The 17,188-nt window shown below is 41.7% G+C and overlaps 1 protein-coding gene across 4 annotated transcripts in view; it reads right to left on the bottom strand.

Annotated features, from left to right (window-relative positions):
* Positions 1–17,188, bottom strand: part of LOC139580888 (cGMP-dependent protein kinase 1) — a 161,185-nt gene that overhangs the window by 124,513 nt on the left and 19,484 nt on the right. For all 4 annotated transcript variants that reach the window (XM_071410014.1, XM_071410013.1, XM_071410012.1 and 1 more), the window contains exon 2: positions 2,797–2,963. In XM_071410014.1, the coding sequence (XP_071266115.1) occupies positions 2,797–2,963 (167 nt within the window). The remainder of the gene's footprint in view (positions 1–2,796; positions 2,964–17,188) is intronic.

A 17,188-nucleotide genomic window follows, 5' to 3' on the forward strand; every position in this document is an offset into this window, starting at 1 on the left:
AAATCCTAACAAAGTGCCTATGCAAAGCCCTCACTCTTGTCACTCAGAAACGTATTCCAGTGTCTGCCTGCCAGCTGGAAATCTTAGCCAGTGTGTGTATGTGTGTGTGTGTGTGGTGTTTAGGCTACCTGCCCCTCCCCTCTGAAGTATAGGTTACTGTAGCTTACTGACGAAGTTACAAGCATGATTCAGAAATTAGGGAGAGATGTTTATAGTTATATAACTATATTATAGTTATCACGTTTCCCATTGGATTTACGAAAGTCGCTCTTCCTAAATATAATTCAGTGGGCCCAATTCAGATAATGCATGTCATAACAAGCTGCCCAGTGCTAAAAGGCAAGTTTCCTCCATCTTCTCTCGCTATCTTATCACCCGCAAATTTTCAGTTGCATCTCGCTCCCTACACTGTGGCTGGCATTATGATTAAACCATGCTGTTACGACAAAATTGAATTTGTTCTTAATGACTTTCTTATACAGATTAAATCGCTTTCCCGCTCCATAGCAAGCTGCTCTAATCACACTGATTGGTGAAGTCATTTAATGTTGAGCTAAATGGGGGGGAAAAACTAAATGATTTCAGAGGTTTAAAAAGGAACAGAAAGAACCATATAAACCAGTACTTTTGGGGGGGTTCAAATCGGTTCAGAACTGTATTTTGCTGGTCGGAACAGTGGAACGGGAAAAAATAAAATAAAGGTTCTGTTCAGAACGAAACGATTGGAAAATAATTTCTGTTCCAACCCCTGGTTGGCAGCAATCAAGACAAAAAGATAACCTCAACATCCGCGTTAGGGAGTGGTAAATTGCTGGCTAATGTTGGTTGCAATTGAGATCCGCTGTGCCTGTGATTTTAGCATGTACTGATGGTTTAATGAGAGATCAGATGGCGATAATCTGTTGGCTTTTTGATGGTTGCAATTGACTCAAACTACCAGACAAGGAAAGTAAAAATGCCCAAACTTGAAAAGCTCTTCCTGTGGATGAATATAGTTATTACTTGACGTGAATTCAACTTACATAGGCCCTTACAAACTATAAATACAGTATGTTGCCAGAAGGTATCTCACAGTGAAGTGGGTCTTCTGTACGGAGCTTGTCAATACAAAACACATCTCATGCAGAGAGAGACCGCCTGGTGGGAAACAAGTAAGTCCATCAGTAGTAAATGAGCCAGTCTGTTAACACAGCAAGATACTCTCAACAAGTCATTGCCTACACTGAACCCTCACACGAATGCAATATTCCTACAAATTCATTTTTATCATTTTAATTTAACTTTAAGAAATTCCCTTTTGTCAGCGAACTTGTCCTCAGACTTTACCATTGTGTGTATTCAGAATAGAGTAGCGGGAAGGGGCACATTCAAGGTGAATGCCATCAGACGGGAGAATAACTTCTCTAAGAATAAAATGTTCCTCCCATTGCCAGATCCTTCATGGCTCCATCGACGAGGACACCTTGAACCACATCAAGGCAGCATCCCTACGTGCTAATCTCTGCCCGGCCGTGGTGGGCACCTGTGCTCAGATTAGGGAATTTGCCTTGCTTACTCATAATCAATGGCAGAGTGTGGCTCAATGACAGCTCAAGCCAAGACAGGTTCTCTGAAATCAGCTTGAGCATCTTCCTCAGGACCACTCTGAACCACCCGGCAGCACGGTGGAATACAGAGCCACAGTAACAGAGTGACTAAGAACCACTCATGGCATTCAGTAGACTTGGAGATGGATTTTCAGTCATTTCTGTCAAGTACATAAAGCATGTTATCAGATTCAAATAAAAGTGGAGTGCTCCTTGTGGCATAAAGTTAGGCTACAAGGAAATGACAAGGAGCCGGGAAGAAACTGGTGTAAACAGGCTTTTTAAGTCTTATTTTCAACAGCAAGACAGTGACAGCATGTCCTGCCCAAAAAAATGACCCAGGTCCTCTGAGAACAGGATCTTGCAGTCAAGTTCCTGACAATGTTATATAACTACTGGACCATTTAATATTTGGGACAAAAGCAATTTGGAACAAAAACACACACTGCTTATGGCTAAAGTCAACATTGACCAGAAGTGCAAACGGAAGTTGCTCTTAACTGTTTCAGTTCAGTTTGGACATTTGGCTATACATAGACTGGACATGAAAAAAAGCTTGCAATAACACACTTCACAAATCCCTCTCCATTCTCCATGTTTTGTTCTGGTTCTGCTGAACTAACACGGCATAAGATAGCATTACATTTCGGAGTGGTTATGAAACTGTGTTGCAACAAACAGGAAAGGAACAGCTGACAGCAATCATGGCAAATGCTACTCTATTCCATCTGGCATCAATGGATTCACTCCATTCCTTCATGAATGTCTTTTTTCTCATAGGGAGTCAAAATTGTGGATAACAGCTCAGCAGAGAACCATTTATTCACTTCCTTGGAAATGCATCTATAGGTCAAGCCAGGCGATCACTGTTTCCAGATCTGCTCCTAACTAAACTGATGACGAATAACAGGGATGAGAACAGAAGGTCTTAACCATGAAGATCCCACAGTAGATACACTACACGGCTTTCCGTTTGGGTTAATTCCGCTCTTTCTTTAACTAGACATCAGGTACAACGGGGGGTCAATACATAGGGGGATCTTTCAAAACGGAAAGTGCATTCTACAGAACAAGGGGGTCATGTCTATTGTTAAGTGAGTGAAGTCATAAGCGCAAAAAAAGGTTTCCTCTGTGAGATGTGAGAGGACTCAACATGCTTGAGTTCTCTTCAACATGGGGAGGTTAACATGACATTTGCACAATGCCTTACCTTCCATCACATACACCAAGGAGCCCACATCTCCTTCTTTGATAATGCAGCTGTCTTTGCCATATTCTACTGGGTACATTGAGTCAACGATCTCTTGGATCTGAGAAAGCTCAAGGTTCTTCATGAAGTCGTTGTCAAGAATGGCCTCCTTGATTAAGTCCTTGGACCTGTGAATTGAATGGAAAGAGATGTGTAAGCAAAGTTTAACGTTCTGTTCCTGAAGCTAGAATGAAGTATGGGGAAAAATCACTGAATTGAGAATGATTAGCAAAATGGAACCGTTCACATGAACAAATCTCGTCAAAAATCTCGTCTGTTCTGTTTTGACAGACTGCTTTCACATGAAGCTTTTTCTATATTTCCATTTGAAAAAAGGTCCACAAACTTCAATCGATAAATAACGCTATGTGAGCATCCAGTCAACAGTTTGGAAAAGAAAGGCACTTAAAGGTCAGTTTGGAGAGAAGTGTTGCACAACCAGTAATTTGAGGCAAAAATCACCATACTGTTTCTCCACACCTTAGGGCCTGTGAATATAATCAGTTGTTATCTGTACTCCAGTCCTCCTTTATAGGCTGGGAGGCTGGATTATACGGCCTTTCTACTACCCTGCATTTTACTTCAGAGGTCTTGTTATGACTACCCAGAACTGCCTCATCCAACGATTTGCTGTAAAAGACCAGCTTCAGAAGTACTTTGGCTTCACTATACCATATTCATCCGTACTGTGCTGATAATAGAGAGAGTGGGCACTTTAAAAATCATATGGCCTTATTCTTTGGGATTGGAAATTATATTATGTTGTCTCGTGTGGGAGGATGGTTCGCGATAGGGCATCGGTTCCAGCGAATCCTAGCTGAGCTGGTAGATTGGTGCTGTTGCCCTTCGGAGGTACGGAGAGCTGAGAGATGACACTCAGATACAAGGCATTAGCACTGTGCCACTGGCACCACTTGAACGCTGGTATTGTGATTCAAGATAAGCCCCCCTGTACTCAGTCTGTCCTAACAATGATATAACAAGTTCATAGCCAGTTCTGAGTTCCTATTTCACTTTTGATATCTTTGTTTTTCTACGAAGCCCAGAAGAGAGAGTCACACAGCACAGTGTCAGATAGGGCATTCAGGGCACTGAGAGTTTAAATGTGTTATTTTTAAATGACATGATCTGCTGTAGCCTACTGTATACATTCACATGCATAGATTTTAGCTAGAAGTGGAGGTGGGTGGTGGATACATCAACCAAAATCCACCTAGCTCTGTAGCTGTCAAATCTGGCTCTGAAACGCAGGTCGGCATTAATTGCGTTGACTTGTGTACTGTAGACAGCTCTGCAGTGGTCACTAGCTGGCACAGCCACAAAGTAATACAATCTTTATTTTAACCCTAACCACACTGCTAATCCTAATGCCTAACCTTAAATTAAGGCAAAAAGATCATTTTTACAATATAGCCAATTTTGACTTTACAGCTGGCCTATCTAGCGGAAACCGCTCAGTTCTGTCTCCAGGGCAAGACTCATGACAATAAACGTCTAATCTATCTCATGCTATTCTACACATTTTACCATGAGGCTGAGAGAAAATGCTGCTATTTTAAAGCAAATTTCCTGCAATTCTACACATACTGCCATGGGGCAGAGAGAAACATGTGCAGTTATATAGTTATTCTCATGCCATTTTTGAAAGCTAATTTCTGGTAATTCTGAACATTTTCACCATGGCTTATGACAGGGTGTTGAACTCATTTTGCCCCGGGGGATGCATTCGGTGATGTGTTCATATGCTATCTGGGGAGAAGGGGCCCGACCTCGAGGGGGCCCACAAAAGCCCCCAAAAGCCCCCGCACATGGGGTATGCCAGTGGTCAATGGCATCATGAAGCAAGTACAAGGATATTTTAGACAGAAACCTGGTTGCCTTTGCCAGGAAATAAATGGTTAATTGACAGCAAAATCAACATTTTGCAACGGCCATCTCAGTCTCCGGACTTGAACCCCATTGAAAAGCTGTGGTTTGAATTGAAGAGGGCAGTCCATAAGCGCAGACAAAGGATATCAAGGATCTGGAAAGATTCTGTATGTAGGAATGGTCTAAGAGCCTTCCAATGTGTTTTCCAATATCATAAAACATTTTAGAAAAAGGCTCATTGTCGTTATCCTCGCAAGGAGAGAGTGACGGATTATTGAAAACAGGAGATAATCATTTTTACCCCCATCTTGTTGAGATAATCTTTTATTACTCGTTTAACAAAATCTATATTAGTATAAAATAATGTTGCATACAATATAAATATAAGCTCAGCAATTGTATTATTTCTTTTATAGTCTTTTTTGTTTATCTTTATCAAGGGATCCAATAATTCTGGACCCCACTGTATATCCATCCTCAAATCATCAGAGGAATGTCAAAATTCTAAGTCTCTATTACAACGTTCTTTAAATGAACCAATCAGCAGATAGAAAAGTCAAATGTTTCTTTAAGAAACCAAATATAGACCCAGCAAATCCCTGTAGTATACTTCTTTCAACTACAATGACTCATCTCCAAAAAGTCAAAAATTATTCTGGGAAAAAGGACAAAAAGAAGAGAGCGAAACCATTCGTTCCTTTGGAGGTATTGAACTCCAGGTGGTCGCTAGTGTCAGAGGACCGACCCCCCTTGGTGGCCGGCCAGCCTGTCCTTTTGAAGAGGGTTTGGGGAGAAGGGACAGAAATACCACTGCTCATAAGGCTGCTTCAAGTTAAATCAGAGCCTTTGATATTCTGCATTAATAGGGTGCCCTGGCATGCTTTTCAGGGGAATACTGATGCGATATATGGCCAGATGGAGACAAAAAGGGGCTTTGGTTGGAGTCTTTTAAATAACATAACTTAGACAAACTTGGATGGACATTACAGGGCTCCGGAGTGATCCAGTGGTCTAAGGCACTGCATCTCAGTGCAAGAGGTGTCACTACAGTCTCGTGTCACTACACACTCGTGATTGGGAGTCGCATAGGGCGGAGCACAATTGGCCCAGTGTCGTCCGGGTTTGGCCGGGGTAGGCCATCATTGTAAATAAGAATTTGTTCTTAACTGCCTTGCCTAGTTAAATTAAAACATAAAATTACAAGACTATGGTAACTGGTGTCACATGTAATATTTTAACTGAAAGTCAATAGATTCCAGTTTGACCTGTTGCGTTTGTACGTCTTCGTTTCGCTTTTCATTTCCTTTGCTTCAGAAAACGTGTCCCTGTCAGAGCCCAGAGATAAACATAGCGGTTCCCATAAAAGGATAAAATATGAACCTTTAGAGCACGGCCAGATGGATAGACAGCATTACTACAGACTTTATAGGGCCTTCGGACGACGGGTGCAGGAATCAAACTCTTGTTCCCAATGCCCCCCTGTACCATACCGTCCAACCTTAGTTTCAATTAGGAGCTCAGACAGAAAAGTGCTTCCATAATGGATAGCATATGTTTCTCCAGACTGAAGCAGGACATTTCCATGTAAAAGGACGCATGACCACCAACATGTGAAGTTCATAAGAGCAAATCAAACTGGGTGTCAAAGGAAAGCTAAGAGCCTATATTTTGGGGAAAGATTTGAACCATTTTACATCTTAGAAATTAGGCATAAATTACAGCTTTGATTTCTGGTTAAACAGATGGAAAAGGGGTCTTAGAAAACATTTCCCGTAAACAGTCTTAAAAGGTATTTAGAAATACATCAAAACATAATCATGTTGAAGTAAAGATGCCCGCCAACTAATATCAACACTTATATTTCATTTTGGAGAAGTTCTGTAAGCTTCTGTAAGATATTTTTCTAATCCCTCCATGAGGGAGGATAATGAAAGTTCACAGAAGTAACAAGAAAAGGTAGACCAACCAATTTAGTTTATTCATTATTAATAAGTGATAAAAACTTGTAATTCTGTTACCAAATCGGTAACAGAAATACAAAAAATATATAAATAAAATTGGTAAAAGGAATTACTGCAATTGAATTGGCTACAATGGGAAAACATAGCAGCAACAAACCCCAGTTGGGTTACCTGCTACTGTCTACTACTGGCATACTGTTATGTTCAGCTCATAACTGTTTTCTTTCTCTTTCTGTTGTCTGGTGGTCAAAGTGAGCGTGAAAGCAGTCTACACTAGTGTTGCACGGTACACCAAACTTCTGTACTTTTTCGATACTAGAACACAAAACATTTTTTGTTTCTTTCGGTACTTCCGTAAAATGTGTCTTACATATCAAGTCTGTCTATCAGTGCAGCCGATGTCCCCCTTACAGCGCGAGTGCACTGTGCCTGCTCCACTTAGCCTGCACTGGGAGTCTGGGCTGCATCATGCTGCACAGAAGTTAACACACTTGAATAATGCGACACGGCATGTAGATTTTTTTTTTACTGTTAATTACTGTTTACAAAACACTGTCCATGAATGATTAAAAAGAACTTTACAATGCAAGAAGATACTGGTAGCTTCCAGCTTTGTTAGGCTACCTTTCTTTGCTAGTTTAAAAATATCTATATATATTTAACCTTTGTTTAACTAAGCAAGTTGGTTAAGAACAAATTCTTATTTATAATGATGGCCTAGGAACAATGGGTTAACTGCCTTGTTCAGGAGCAGAACGACAGATTTTTACCATGTCAGTTTAGGGATTTGATCTAGCAACCTTTCGGTTACTGGCCCAACGCTCTAACCACTTAGGCTACCTGCCGCCCGAGTTAGAGCGCTAGCTTAAGTTTACAGCTGAAGCTAACATCAATTCACGAGTCTAGTAATATGTTTGTGATAACATGCAAACCATAGCGCAAAATATGCTGATTTCAAAGCTGATTGCCACCAAAACGGTCTTTCTATTACGCCTCTCACAAAGATGATCTATTACCTCTGGGAACTGACTGTGTGTGTGAATAGGGGTTCAATGGGCTGCCCCCCTCTTGCCTTGTGAATAACGTCATTACTGGTTAAAGCACGCACCTTTATAAAATAAGCCACTTCTATGCAAATGTTGTTGATCCATAAAATAAAATAAGTCCCAAATGGAAGGGATTTGTCTGTCATCTGTAGCCAGGTGAAATCAGCCAAAACAAGCTCAATAACTCAATGCATGCACACACTCCTATTGAATATGCATCCATCTGTATTGTGAATAGGCCTAGGCTACATCTTGATTCACCCTGTTTAGCGATAATGTTAATCATTTATTTGAATGGTAAATCTATGTTGTTATGGAGTTAGATTGTTATTACCAAAGTCAAATTGATTGTAGGATTGTTGAATTGATTCATTAAAAAGTGACTGCCCTAAAAACCAACTCATCCCTTTGAAAAGGCTTGTGTGGCATTAATGAGTCAGAAACATTTATTCTGGTGTCAAAATGGACTGCAAAAAGTCTAAATAGGATCATTTTGGTCATAAAGTCAGTCTCGTCTAAAACAGAGTTTTGAACCTGAGTACGTCACAAGTAAATGAAGGTTGGGTTTGGATTACAATTATGTCAACAAATCATGCCCCCTTTTGCCAAGACCAAGATCACCCCTCCGCCCACTTCGGTTCCCTTCATTGAATGGGGCTCCATTGTAGTGATGGGCATTCCGGCTCTTTTAGCTCCCAAACGGCTCTTTAAAAAAAATATATGTTTTGTATTTTTTCAAGTCAAACAGTTTGCGATAGTTTGACTATGATTGGTGTTTAAACAATTCTAATTAAATTATTAAAAGAAATCATACCCTACCTTAACCACAATGTATTTAAAAATGCATTGGTTTGTTATGAAAATGAGTGCTATTAAACATCTGCATTTAAAGTATAACTTTTTAATGTATATAAACAAAGTGCATATAAATCTAACCATTCAAAACAAATACCATCTGAACAGCATAATAGAATATTGCACCATATCAAAGAAAAATAAATCACAATGTGCAAAACTGCAGCATCCCGTTTAAAACATTAAACGGGTCCCTCTTTTCTCTCTTCTTTATTGCCATGTTATAACCAGCAGCACACAGCAATGCTGACCATATTTTGCTTTTATGAGAGATTTGCATTCAGAAACGCAAGCTGCCTCACTTGAGGGACTGATGCAGTTTCTTCTCTCAGTAATTATTTGTCCCGTTTTCGAGAAGACCCTCTCAGAAGGAACGGATGTGGCCACTATGCAGAGTCTCTCGATCATGACTTTAGTAAGCCGTGGGTAGACCGAGGCCTTGTTCTTCCACCAGCTCAGAGGATCTGCAGATCTTTGCAGGGGCTCCTCCAAATAGGATCGGACCTCCATTATGGCATCTGCTGAGGGATTCCTTCGTGCTGCATCCCCAGTTGCTCTCTCGTCAAACAGCATCCAAACAGCAGATGTTTGTGGCACTACTGCTGGTGCTTCTGCTCCATCTGATCCCTCTTCTTCCTGTTGCCTTGGTGCCTGAGCCAGCTGACTGCTGTCCCTCCCTGCTGCTGAGGTTATTCTTTAAAGAGCCGCTCTGGCATCACTGAAGGCTAACTTCTTAAACCTGGGGTCAAGTGCAGCGGTTTCTGATAGCACGTGATTATATTCCATTCGGTGGAACTTTCTGTCCATTAATGAACATAGGGTTTCCATCAACTCTGTCACATGTCCTGTGGTTATATTTGCTTCTCTCTGGTGTGACTGTGTTAGTTGGCTCGGCCCTCCCTCACGCATCTTTGGTTCATTGGTTGACACTGGGTGTCTGATTGACAGGAACAACAGGTGAGGCTGTTAGTCTGAGCAGACAGTCAGAAAGAATGTGTGTGTGCTTGAGCATTTAGGCCTATATTATTTTATTTATTTTTTAGTTCTTTGAAATAGTTAATTCTATTCATTTAAATCTTTTGATAATTCATATCTTAATTTTTTATAAATAGATTTGGCTCTTCTGATATGCGAGCCGGCTCCCAACGTTCACCTACAACTCGTTCGCAAACGACCCATCACTACTCCATTGTTTCATCGCCCCCAACCAACGCGTTCAAAGGATCATGGCTATTTGAGACTGAAAAGCCATATACCGATTGACCATGCAATGCATGCTTCCAACACAATGTACAACCAACAACTATGGTTTGCATGCCCTGCCAAATGACCCTATCATGCAGAATAAGTGGTTGGAGTTCATTGGTCCCCAGTGGTTGTGAGTATACCGGTAGCTAGACCATAGAATGCTAGTTATGTATCTGGTTATGTATATTTTGATCATCATTATCGTCGCTAGCATAGCTGACGTTAGCTAGCTAGCTACCTAGCCAGCTGGCTAATGTTAGCCTACCTTAATACAACTCAGATTTGGCTTGCTTGACTTTAAATGCAGTTTAACTTTAGCCAGCTAACTAAGAGAGGGGACCACCATATTTTAGCTAGCTAACATTAGCATTGCTAGCTATATTTTAGAACTTTGTTAGTAACAGTAATGGCAACATTACCATCTCGCTTAAGTAAATTTGACGACATCATAATATGGTAAAGTTGTTTCCTTCTAATTATTTGCCTACTTTAGCAATGTCATCGTATTTCCATGCCACTAAGTTCGTGCAATTTAGATGAAACAGTCACATTAGCCTCCGAGATGCAACCCATGTCTAGGGCACAAATATATATTGGATGCAGATATCGTGGTACGAGCTAACTGATGTCTGACTACAACAGTGTACTAAGTAGTGGCAACAAACTCAAACCAACCCAGGGCCTTAGCAAAACATGTCGCAAATGGTTGCATAGTGTAACTTCGTCACCGGCCTGAATCTAATCTAATCTAGAGCCAGTCAGTCAACATCTGTAAAGAACAGAATTTAGCTTCCAAACAAGATTACGCTCTCTCTAAAGCTATGTTTATAATTGAGGGATGATGACAATCCTTGACCCTGTTTTTCTGTTAGACAAAGTGCACAGTTGGGTGCCAGACTGATCCCCTGGTCTTGAACGGACGCCAGGACCTACCACAAGGAGCAAAGGTGGGTATCATAACATGTTCAGCAATGTGTTATGTGAAAAGTTGTATTAAAAACACCAGGCTTGATAAATAGTAGGCTAATTCCCCAGCCATGCAGATACAACAAAGAGTAATTTTGGTTGTGAAGTGCAGTAGCAAAAATCTTTGTCCTTTCTTTAAAACAAAATGTGATTTACCACTTTGCGGTCTATTACACTGTACACCCCCCTACTACAGGCCCTTCCAGTCAACACCACCTCATAAGATAACCCTGCTGCAGTTGTTCAAGATGTCCAGTTTGCAGCCAAACATGCAGCATAGAGAAGACCAGCAAGGGGGCACTCATCAGCATCATGCAGACATGCCTTCGCTGTGAGTATTACTATGAATGGAACAGTCAGCCATATGTTGGCAAGTATCCGGCCAGCAACCTTCACCTGTCACAGTCTCATTATATGTACAAATACAGAAGGTAACCTACTTCATTACTTTGATACATTTCATAATCCAATTGTGAAACATAATTTATGTAAACTGACATTATTTGTTGCTTATTCTCTACTTATTAGATGCATTTAAAGTCCAGGACATGTGGAACCAGCCTGATCGACATTCTATTTCACTTCACATATCATGATATCTGAAGGGAAATAAAAAGGTGAACGCAGCGATCAGATTGGTTCCACCATGCTAATCATAAGCACCATGAATGGATAACGCACCAGTGCTTGTGCATTAGTGTGTGTGTGTGACAGACCAGTATCTTTGATGAGGGGCCAGGAGCTGATCTACAATGCCATGCCATAAATGGGGCTCTGACAAAGACCTCACCTCTTGCCTGCTCACCAACAGTCGTCGACGGGGAGAATAGAATTAGGTAGGTTCAGTCTGACTTGTTCAAACTTCAACATAGTAGCTGTTTGTGTGTCAGATATCACCTATCCTACCTGCCATTGGTAATAGAACAGTGACTGTGTGTGTATGTGTATGTGTTCACAGATGCATCTATGGAGCTGGCACATGGAGACTTGCAAGATGATGTGATGAAGGCCAGACTGACAGAATTGCTTGATACGGATGTCTCTGAATGGAGAGCCCTGGCACTCAGCATAAACATTTTACTAGACACAACTTTTACTTGTGTTGTCAATTATTGAATTGAATGGTATTAGTCAATATAGGGAGGGAGAACATCTGTGAATTTTGCACCAGGATCAGGGAACTCTTTTTACATACAGGACACCACACAGGAAGGTATGACCACTCTGACATGTTTGTCAAGGTAGCCCCATTACCACCAGACAAAATGCCAATAGGCACAGTATCCTTTTCTCCCATGGTATCGTTTTGGCATCGATTTGGTATTGGGTATCATGAAGGTATCGAGTTACGTAATTGTCACGACTTCCACCGAAGTCGGCTCCTCTCCTTGTTCGTTCGGCGGTTGACGTCACCGGCTTTCTAGCCATCGCCGCTCCATTTTCTCATTGTTCCATTTGTTTTGTCTTGTTCCCTGCACACCTGATTTGCATTCCCTAATCCCACTACATGTATTTATTCCTCTGTTCCCCCCCCATGTCTTTGTGTGAAATTGTTTTGTTACGTGTTTAGTGTGATGCGCCAGACTGGTTTTTCCCCCGGGTATCGTATTTTGACCCGTTGTATATTTGTGAGTGTTTTTGCGCTTATTGGCTTTTACCTGTGGCTGGAGGATTTTGGATGCAGTTGTGTCTTTCTTTCGTGCTTTTGACAAATAAGTGCGCCTGATCACAACTCACTGCTCTCCTGCACCTGACTTCGTACCAGTAGCGCACAACCTTGACAGTAATACTAAACCTGGTATCGAAGTAAAAATTCTGGTATCGTGACGACACTAGTCTGGACAACCCCTCTCTCTCTCGCTCTCTGCCTTTCTCTTCTCTCTCTCTCTCCGGTGATACCTCTCCCGGCTCTTACTGACACCTACCGAAGAGCCCATTCTCTTTCCATTTACTGTAACCAGCATCCGCACCCACCGAACAACATTGGATGTCGAACGTCCATAGATGTTGAAATTTGGTCAGTCCACCATGGCCTTGATTTCAACGTCCACAGACGTCGTTTTCTGGGCTGGTTCAGACCGGCCTTAACGTCTATCGACTTAGATTTTTGGGGGCATTGATTTGGCCCAAACATAAACGTCCATGATTGGTGAACGGACCAAATCTGAAACAATCATAGACATCTGTTTCTCAAGTTTGGACAGCACAGTACAGTGCAGTGAAGCACAGTAGAGTACAGTAGCGCAGAGTTTCCCAACCGGGGGTACTTGGCCTATCCACAGGGGGTACTGAGAAGAGACCATAGACTTACTGGTAAAATGCACATGAGGGGGTACTCCTGGGGTATTCTGGGCAGAGGAAAATGTACTTGGTAGTACATTAACCTAAAAAGGTTGGGAACCACTGCAGTAGAGTACAGTAGAGTCCAGTATAGAGTACAGTACAACGTATTGTACTGTACTATACTTTACTCTTCTGTACTGTACTGAACTATACTGTGCTCTACTGTGATGTCCAAACTTGTGAAACAGACGTCTATGATTGGTTCAGATTTGGTCCGGACTGACCAAATGTGGTCTTGTTTGGGGAGGAGATCATTAGAATAATAGCCAGTGTGTAGAATAATACCCATATGCAAAGGATGATATTGCATATTTCTACCTTTGTCTAAACTATTCAGGATTTTATTTATTTATTTTATTTCACCTTTATTTAACCAGGTAGGCAAGTTGAGAACAAGTTCTCATTTACAATTGCGACCTGGCCAAGATAAAGCAAAGCAGTTCGACACATACAACAACACAGAGTTACACATGGAGTAAAACAAACATACAGTCAATAACACAGTAGAAAAATAAGTCTATATACAATGTGAGCAAGTGAGGTGAGAAGGGAGGTGAAGACAAAAAAAAGGCCATGGTGGCAAAGTAAATGCAATATAGCAAGTAAAACACTGGAATGGTTGATTTGCAGTGGAAGAATGTGCAAAGTAGAGATAGAAATAATGGGGTGCAAAGGAGCAAATTAAATAACTAAATACAGTAGGGAAAGAGGTGGTAGTTTGGGCTAAATTATAGATGGGCTATGTACAGGTGCAGTAATCTGTGAGCTGCTCTGACAGCTGGTGCTTAAAGCTAGTGAGGGAGATAAGTGTTTACAGTTTCAGAGATTTTTGTAGTTCGTTCCAGTCATAGGCAGCAGAGAACTGGAAGGAGAGGCGGCCAAAGGAAGAATTGGTTTTGGGGGTGACCAGAGAGACATACCTGCTGGAGTGCGTGCTACAGGTGGGTGCTGCTATGGTGACCAGCGAGCTGAGATAAGGGGGGACTTTACCTAGCAGGGTCTTGTAGATGACCTGGAGCCAGTGGGTTTGGCGACGAGTATGAAGCGAGGGCCAGCCAACGAGATCGTACAGGTCGCAGTGGTGGGTAGTATATGGGGCTTTGGTGACAAAACGGATGGCACAGTGATAGACTGCATCCAATTTATTGAGTAGGGTATTGGAGGCTATTTTGTAAATGACATCACCGAAGTCGAGGATTGGTAGGATGGTCAGTTTTACAAGGGTATGTTTGGCAGCATGAGTGAAGGATGCTTTGTTGCGGAATAGGAAGCCAATTCTAGATTTAACTTTGGATTGGAGATCTTTGATGTGAGTCTGGAAGGAGAGTTTACAATCTAACCAGACACCTAGGCATTTGTAGTTGTCCACATATTCTAAGTCAGAGCCGTCCAGAATAGTGATGTTGGACAGGCGGGCAGGTGCAGGCAGCGATCGGTTGATCGGCATGCATTTTGTTTTACTCGTATTTAAGAGCAATTGGAGGCCACGGAAGGAGAGTTGTATGGCATTGAAGCTCGCCTGGAGGGTTGTTAACACAGTGTCCAAAGAAGGGCCAGAAGTATACAGAATGGTGTCGTCTGCATAGAGGTTGATCAGAGACTCACCAGCAGCAAGAGCGACATCATTGATGTATACAGAGAAGAGAGTCGGTCCAAGAATTGAACCCTGTGGCACCCCCATAGAGACTGCCAGAGGCCCAGACAACAGACCCTCCGATTTGACACACTGAACTCTATCAGAAAAGTAGTTGGTGAACCAGGCGAGGCAATCATTTGAGAAACCAAGGCTGTCGAATCTGCCGATGAGGATGTGGTGATTGACAGAGTCGAAAGCCTTGGCCAGGTCAATGAATACGGCTGCACAGTATTGTTTCTTATCGATGGCGGTTAAGATGTCGTTTAGGAACTTGAGCGTGGCTGAGGTGCACCCATGACCAGCTCTGAAACCAGATTGCATAGCGGAGAAGGTATGGTGGGATTCGAAATGGTCAGTAATCTGTTTGTTGACTTGGCTTTCGAAGACCTTAGAAAGGCAGGGTAGGATAGATATAGGTCTGTAGCAGTTTGGGTCAAGAGTGTCCCCCCCTTTGAAGAGGGGGATGACCGCAGCTGCTTTCCAATCTTTGGGAATCTCAGACCAAATCAAATGTATTTATATAGCCCTTCGTACATCAGCTGATATCTTAAAGTGCTGTACAGAAACCCAGCCTAAAACCCCAAACAGCAAGCAATGCAGGTGTAGCAGCACGGTGGCTAGGAAAAACTCCCTAGAAAGGCCAAAACCTAGGAAGAAACCTAGGAGAGGAACCAGGCTATGAGGGGTGGCCAGTCCTCTTCTGGCTGTGCCGGGTGGAGATTATTACAGAACATGGCCAAGATGTTCAAATGTTCATAAATGACCAGCATGGTCAAATAATAATAATCACAGTAGTTGTTGACGACACGAAAGAGAGATTGAACAGGCTAGTAATAGGGGTGGCAACAATTTCAGTAGATAATTTTAGAAAGAAAGGGTCCAGATTATCTAGCCCGGCTGATTTGTAGGGGTCCAGATTTTGCAGCTCTTTCAGAACATCAGCTGACTGGATTTGGGAGTAGGAGAAATGGGGAAGGCTTGGGCGAGTAGCTGTGGGGGGTGCAGTACTGTTGACCGGGGTAGGGGTAGCCAGGTGGAAAGCATGGATACATGCATTGTTGGGAAGGGCTCATAAGTGAGCATTTCACGGTAAAGTCTACAACTGTTGTAATTGGCGCATGTGACAAATAAAATTTAAGAGAATGACATTCATATCTATAATTATTCATTTCTGTGTAGGGACCCATGATGTAATTCTGTTACCATAATATTGTTACCGGATGTAAATCCACTTAACTTACTGTAGTTAAATAACCAAATTAGATTTTTTTTAACTAAAGTTGTCATGTCATAACTGACACCCCCTATGAGAACAAGATGGCGCCGACAGAGAGGGCTGCCTCGCTTCTAGTCCTTCTAGAAATTTTTCACAAGCATTTCGCTTCACTACAAGCATTTCGCTACACTCGCAATAAAATATTCTAACCATGTGTATGTGACCAATAACATTTGATTTGATCCTTTCTGCAGTGCAGACATCTTTGAATCTTAATTCGGAGCAGATATTTAACAAGAGTTTTTGGAAAATGTGGTCGCATAAAAAACTGAGGGAGATTTTACCTTAATTCTGCTACCAAACTTTTCATCTGCACATTTCTTCCAGTAAAATTGTTTTGGGTCAAATGTTCTGTGTAAATCGTTAAAAGTAGTCCATGTACATAGATTTGTATGGTTTGTTTGGCATACATTTTAAAGTGAAAAGTATTAGTCTTAGCGTAATTCCATGACCGTGGAATTGCTCAGAAGTAGCTTGTTCTAATGGCAAGTATTGGGGTTGAGGGAAATTGGGCCACCACAACCAACCAGATACATGGATGAAGTCTATAATTATGAGATGTACTGAAAAAACTATTTCTCTTTGAGACAAGCAGGACTTCTGTAACTGGCTTATAAAACACAAACAAGGAAGTATCATATGGATATTTACTGCTCCCAAGAATGCCATTTCAAGACCAAAACAGAAGCCTGAGAAAGGCTCAGTTTCAGAAATATAGTTTCCAAGGCATGCATGAGATGTGACATTATTTCAATTACATCAGTGCACACATGGAGTTCCTAACAATTATTATAGTATTGCTGCTGTGATGAAACACGGGATAAAAGTGGTGATGGAAGAAGTATGACCGTAGATCCACTAGTGAGATCAAGCTTTTAGAAGTCAAACATGAGGCAGGCAACCATTCGGTAAAATAACACAACATTGTTTCATAGATATGAACATCCTCACAAAAATCCATTCCTTGGGAATACCCCCCCTACCACCCACACACACATACAATATTGGCGAGAGGGAGAGAACCTATTCGTTTTGCTGAAACAAACAGTCTATCTTGACAGTGGATTACATAGGCCTTAGATTGTATCAAAATGCAAAGCCAGCTGGGAGACAAATGGCTGACTACATAAGAAATCTTTCTCCTTTAACTGAG

This window comes from Salvelinus alpinus, chromosome 7 (assembly GCF_045679555.1).
Source record: "Salvelinus alpinus chromosome 7, SLU_Salpinus.1, whole genome shotgun sequence".
Lineage (NCBI taxonomy): Eukaryota > Metazoa > Chordata > Actinopteri > Salmoniformes > Salmonidae > Salvelinus > Salvelinus alpinus.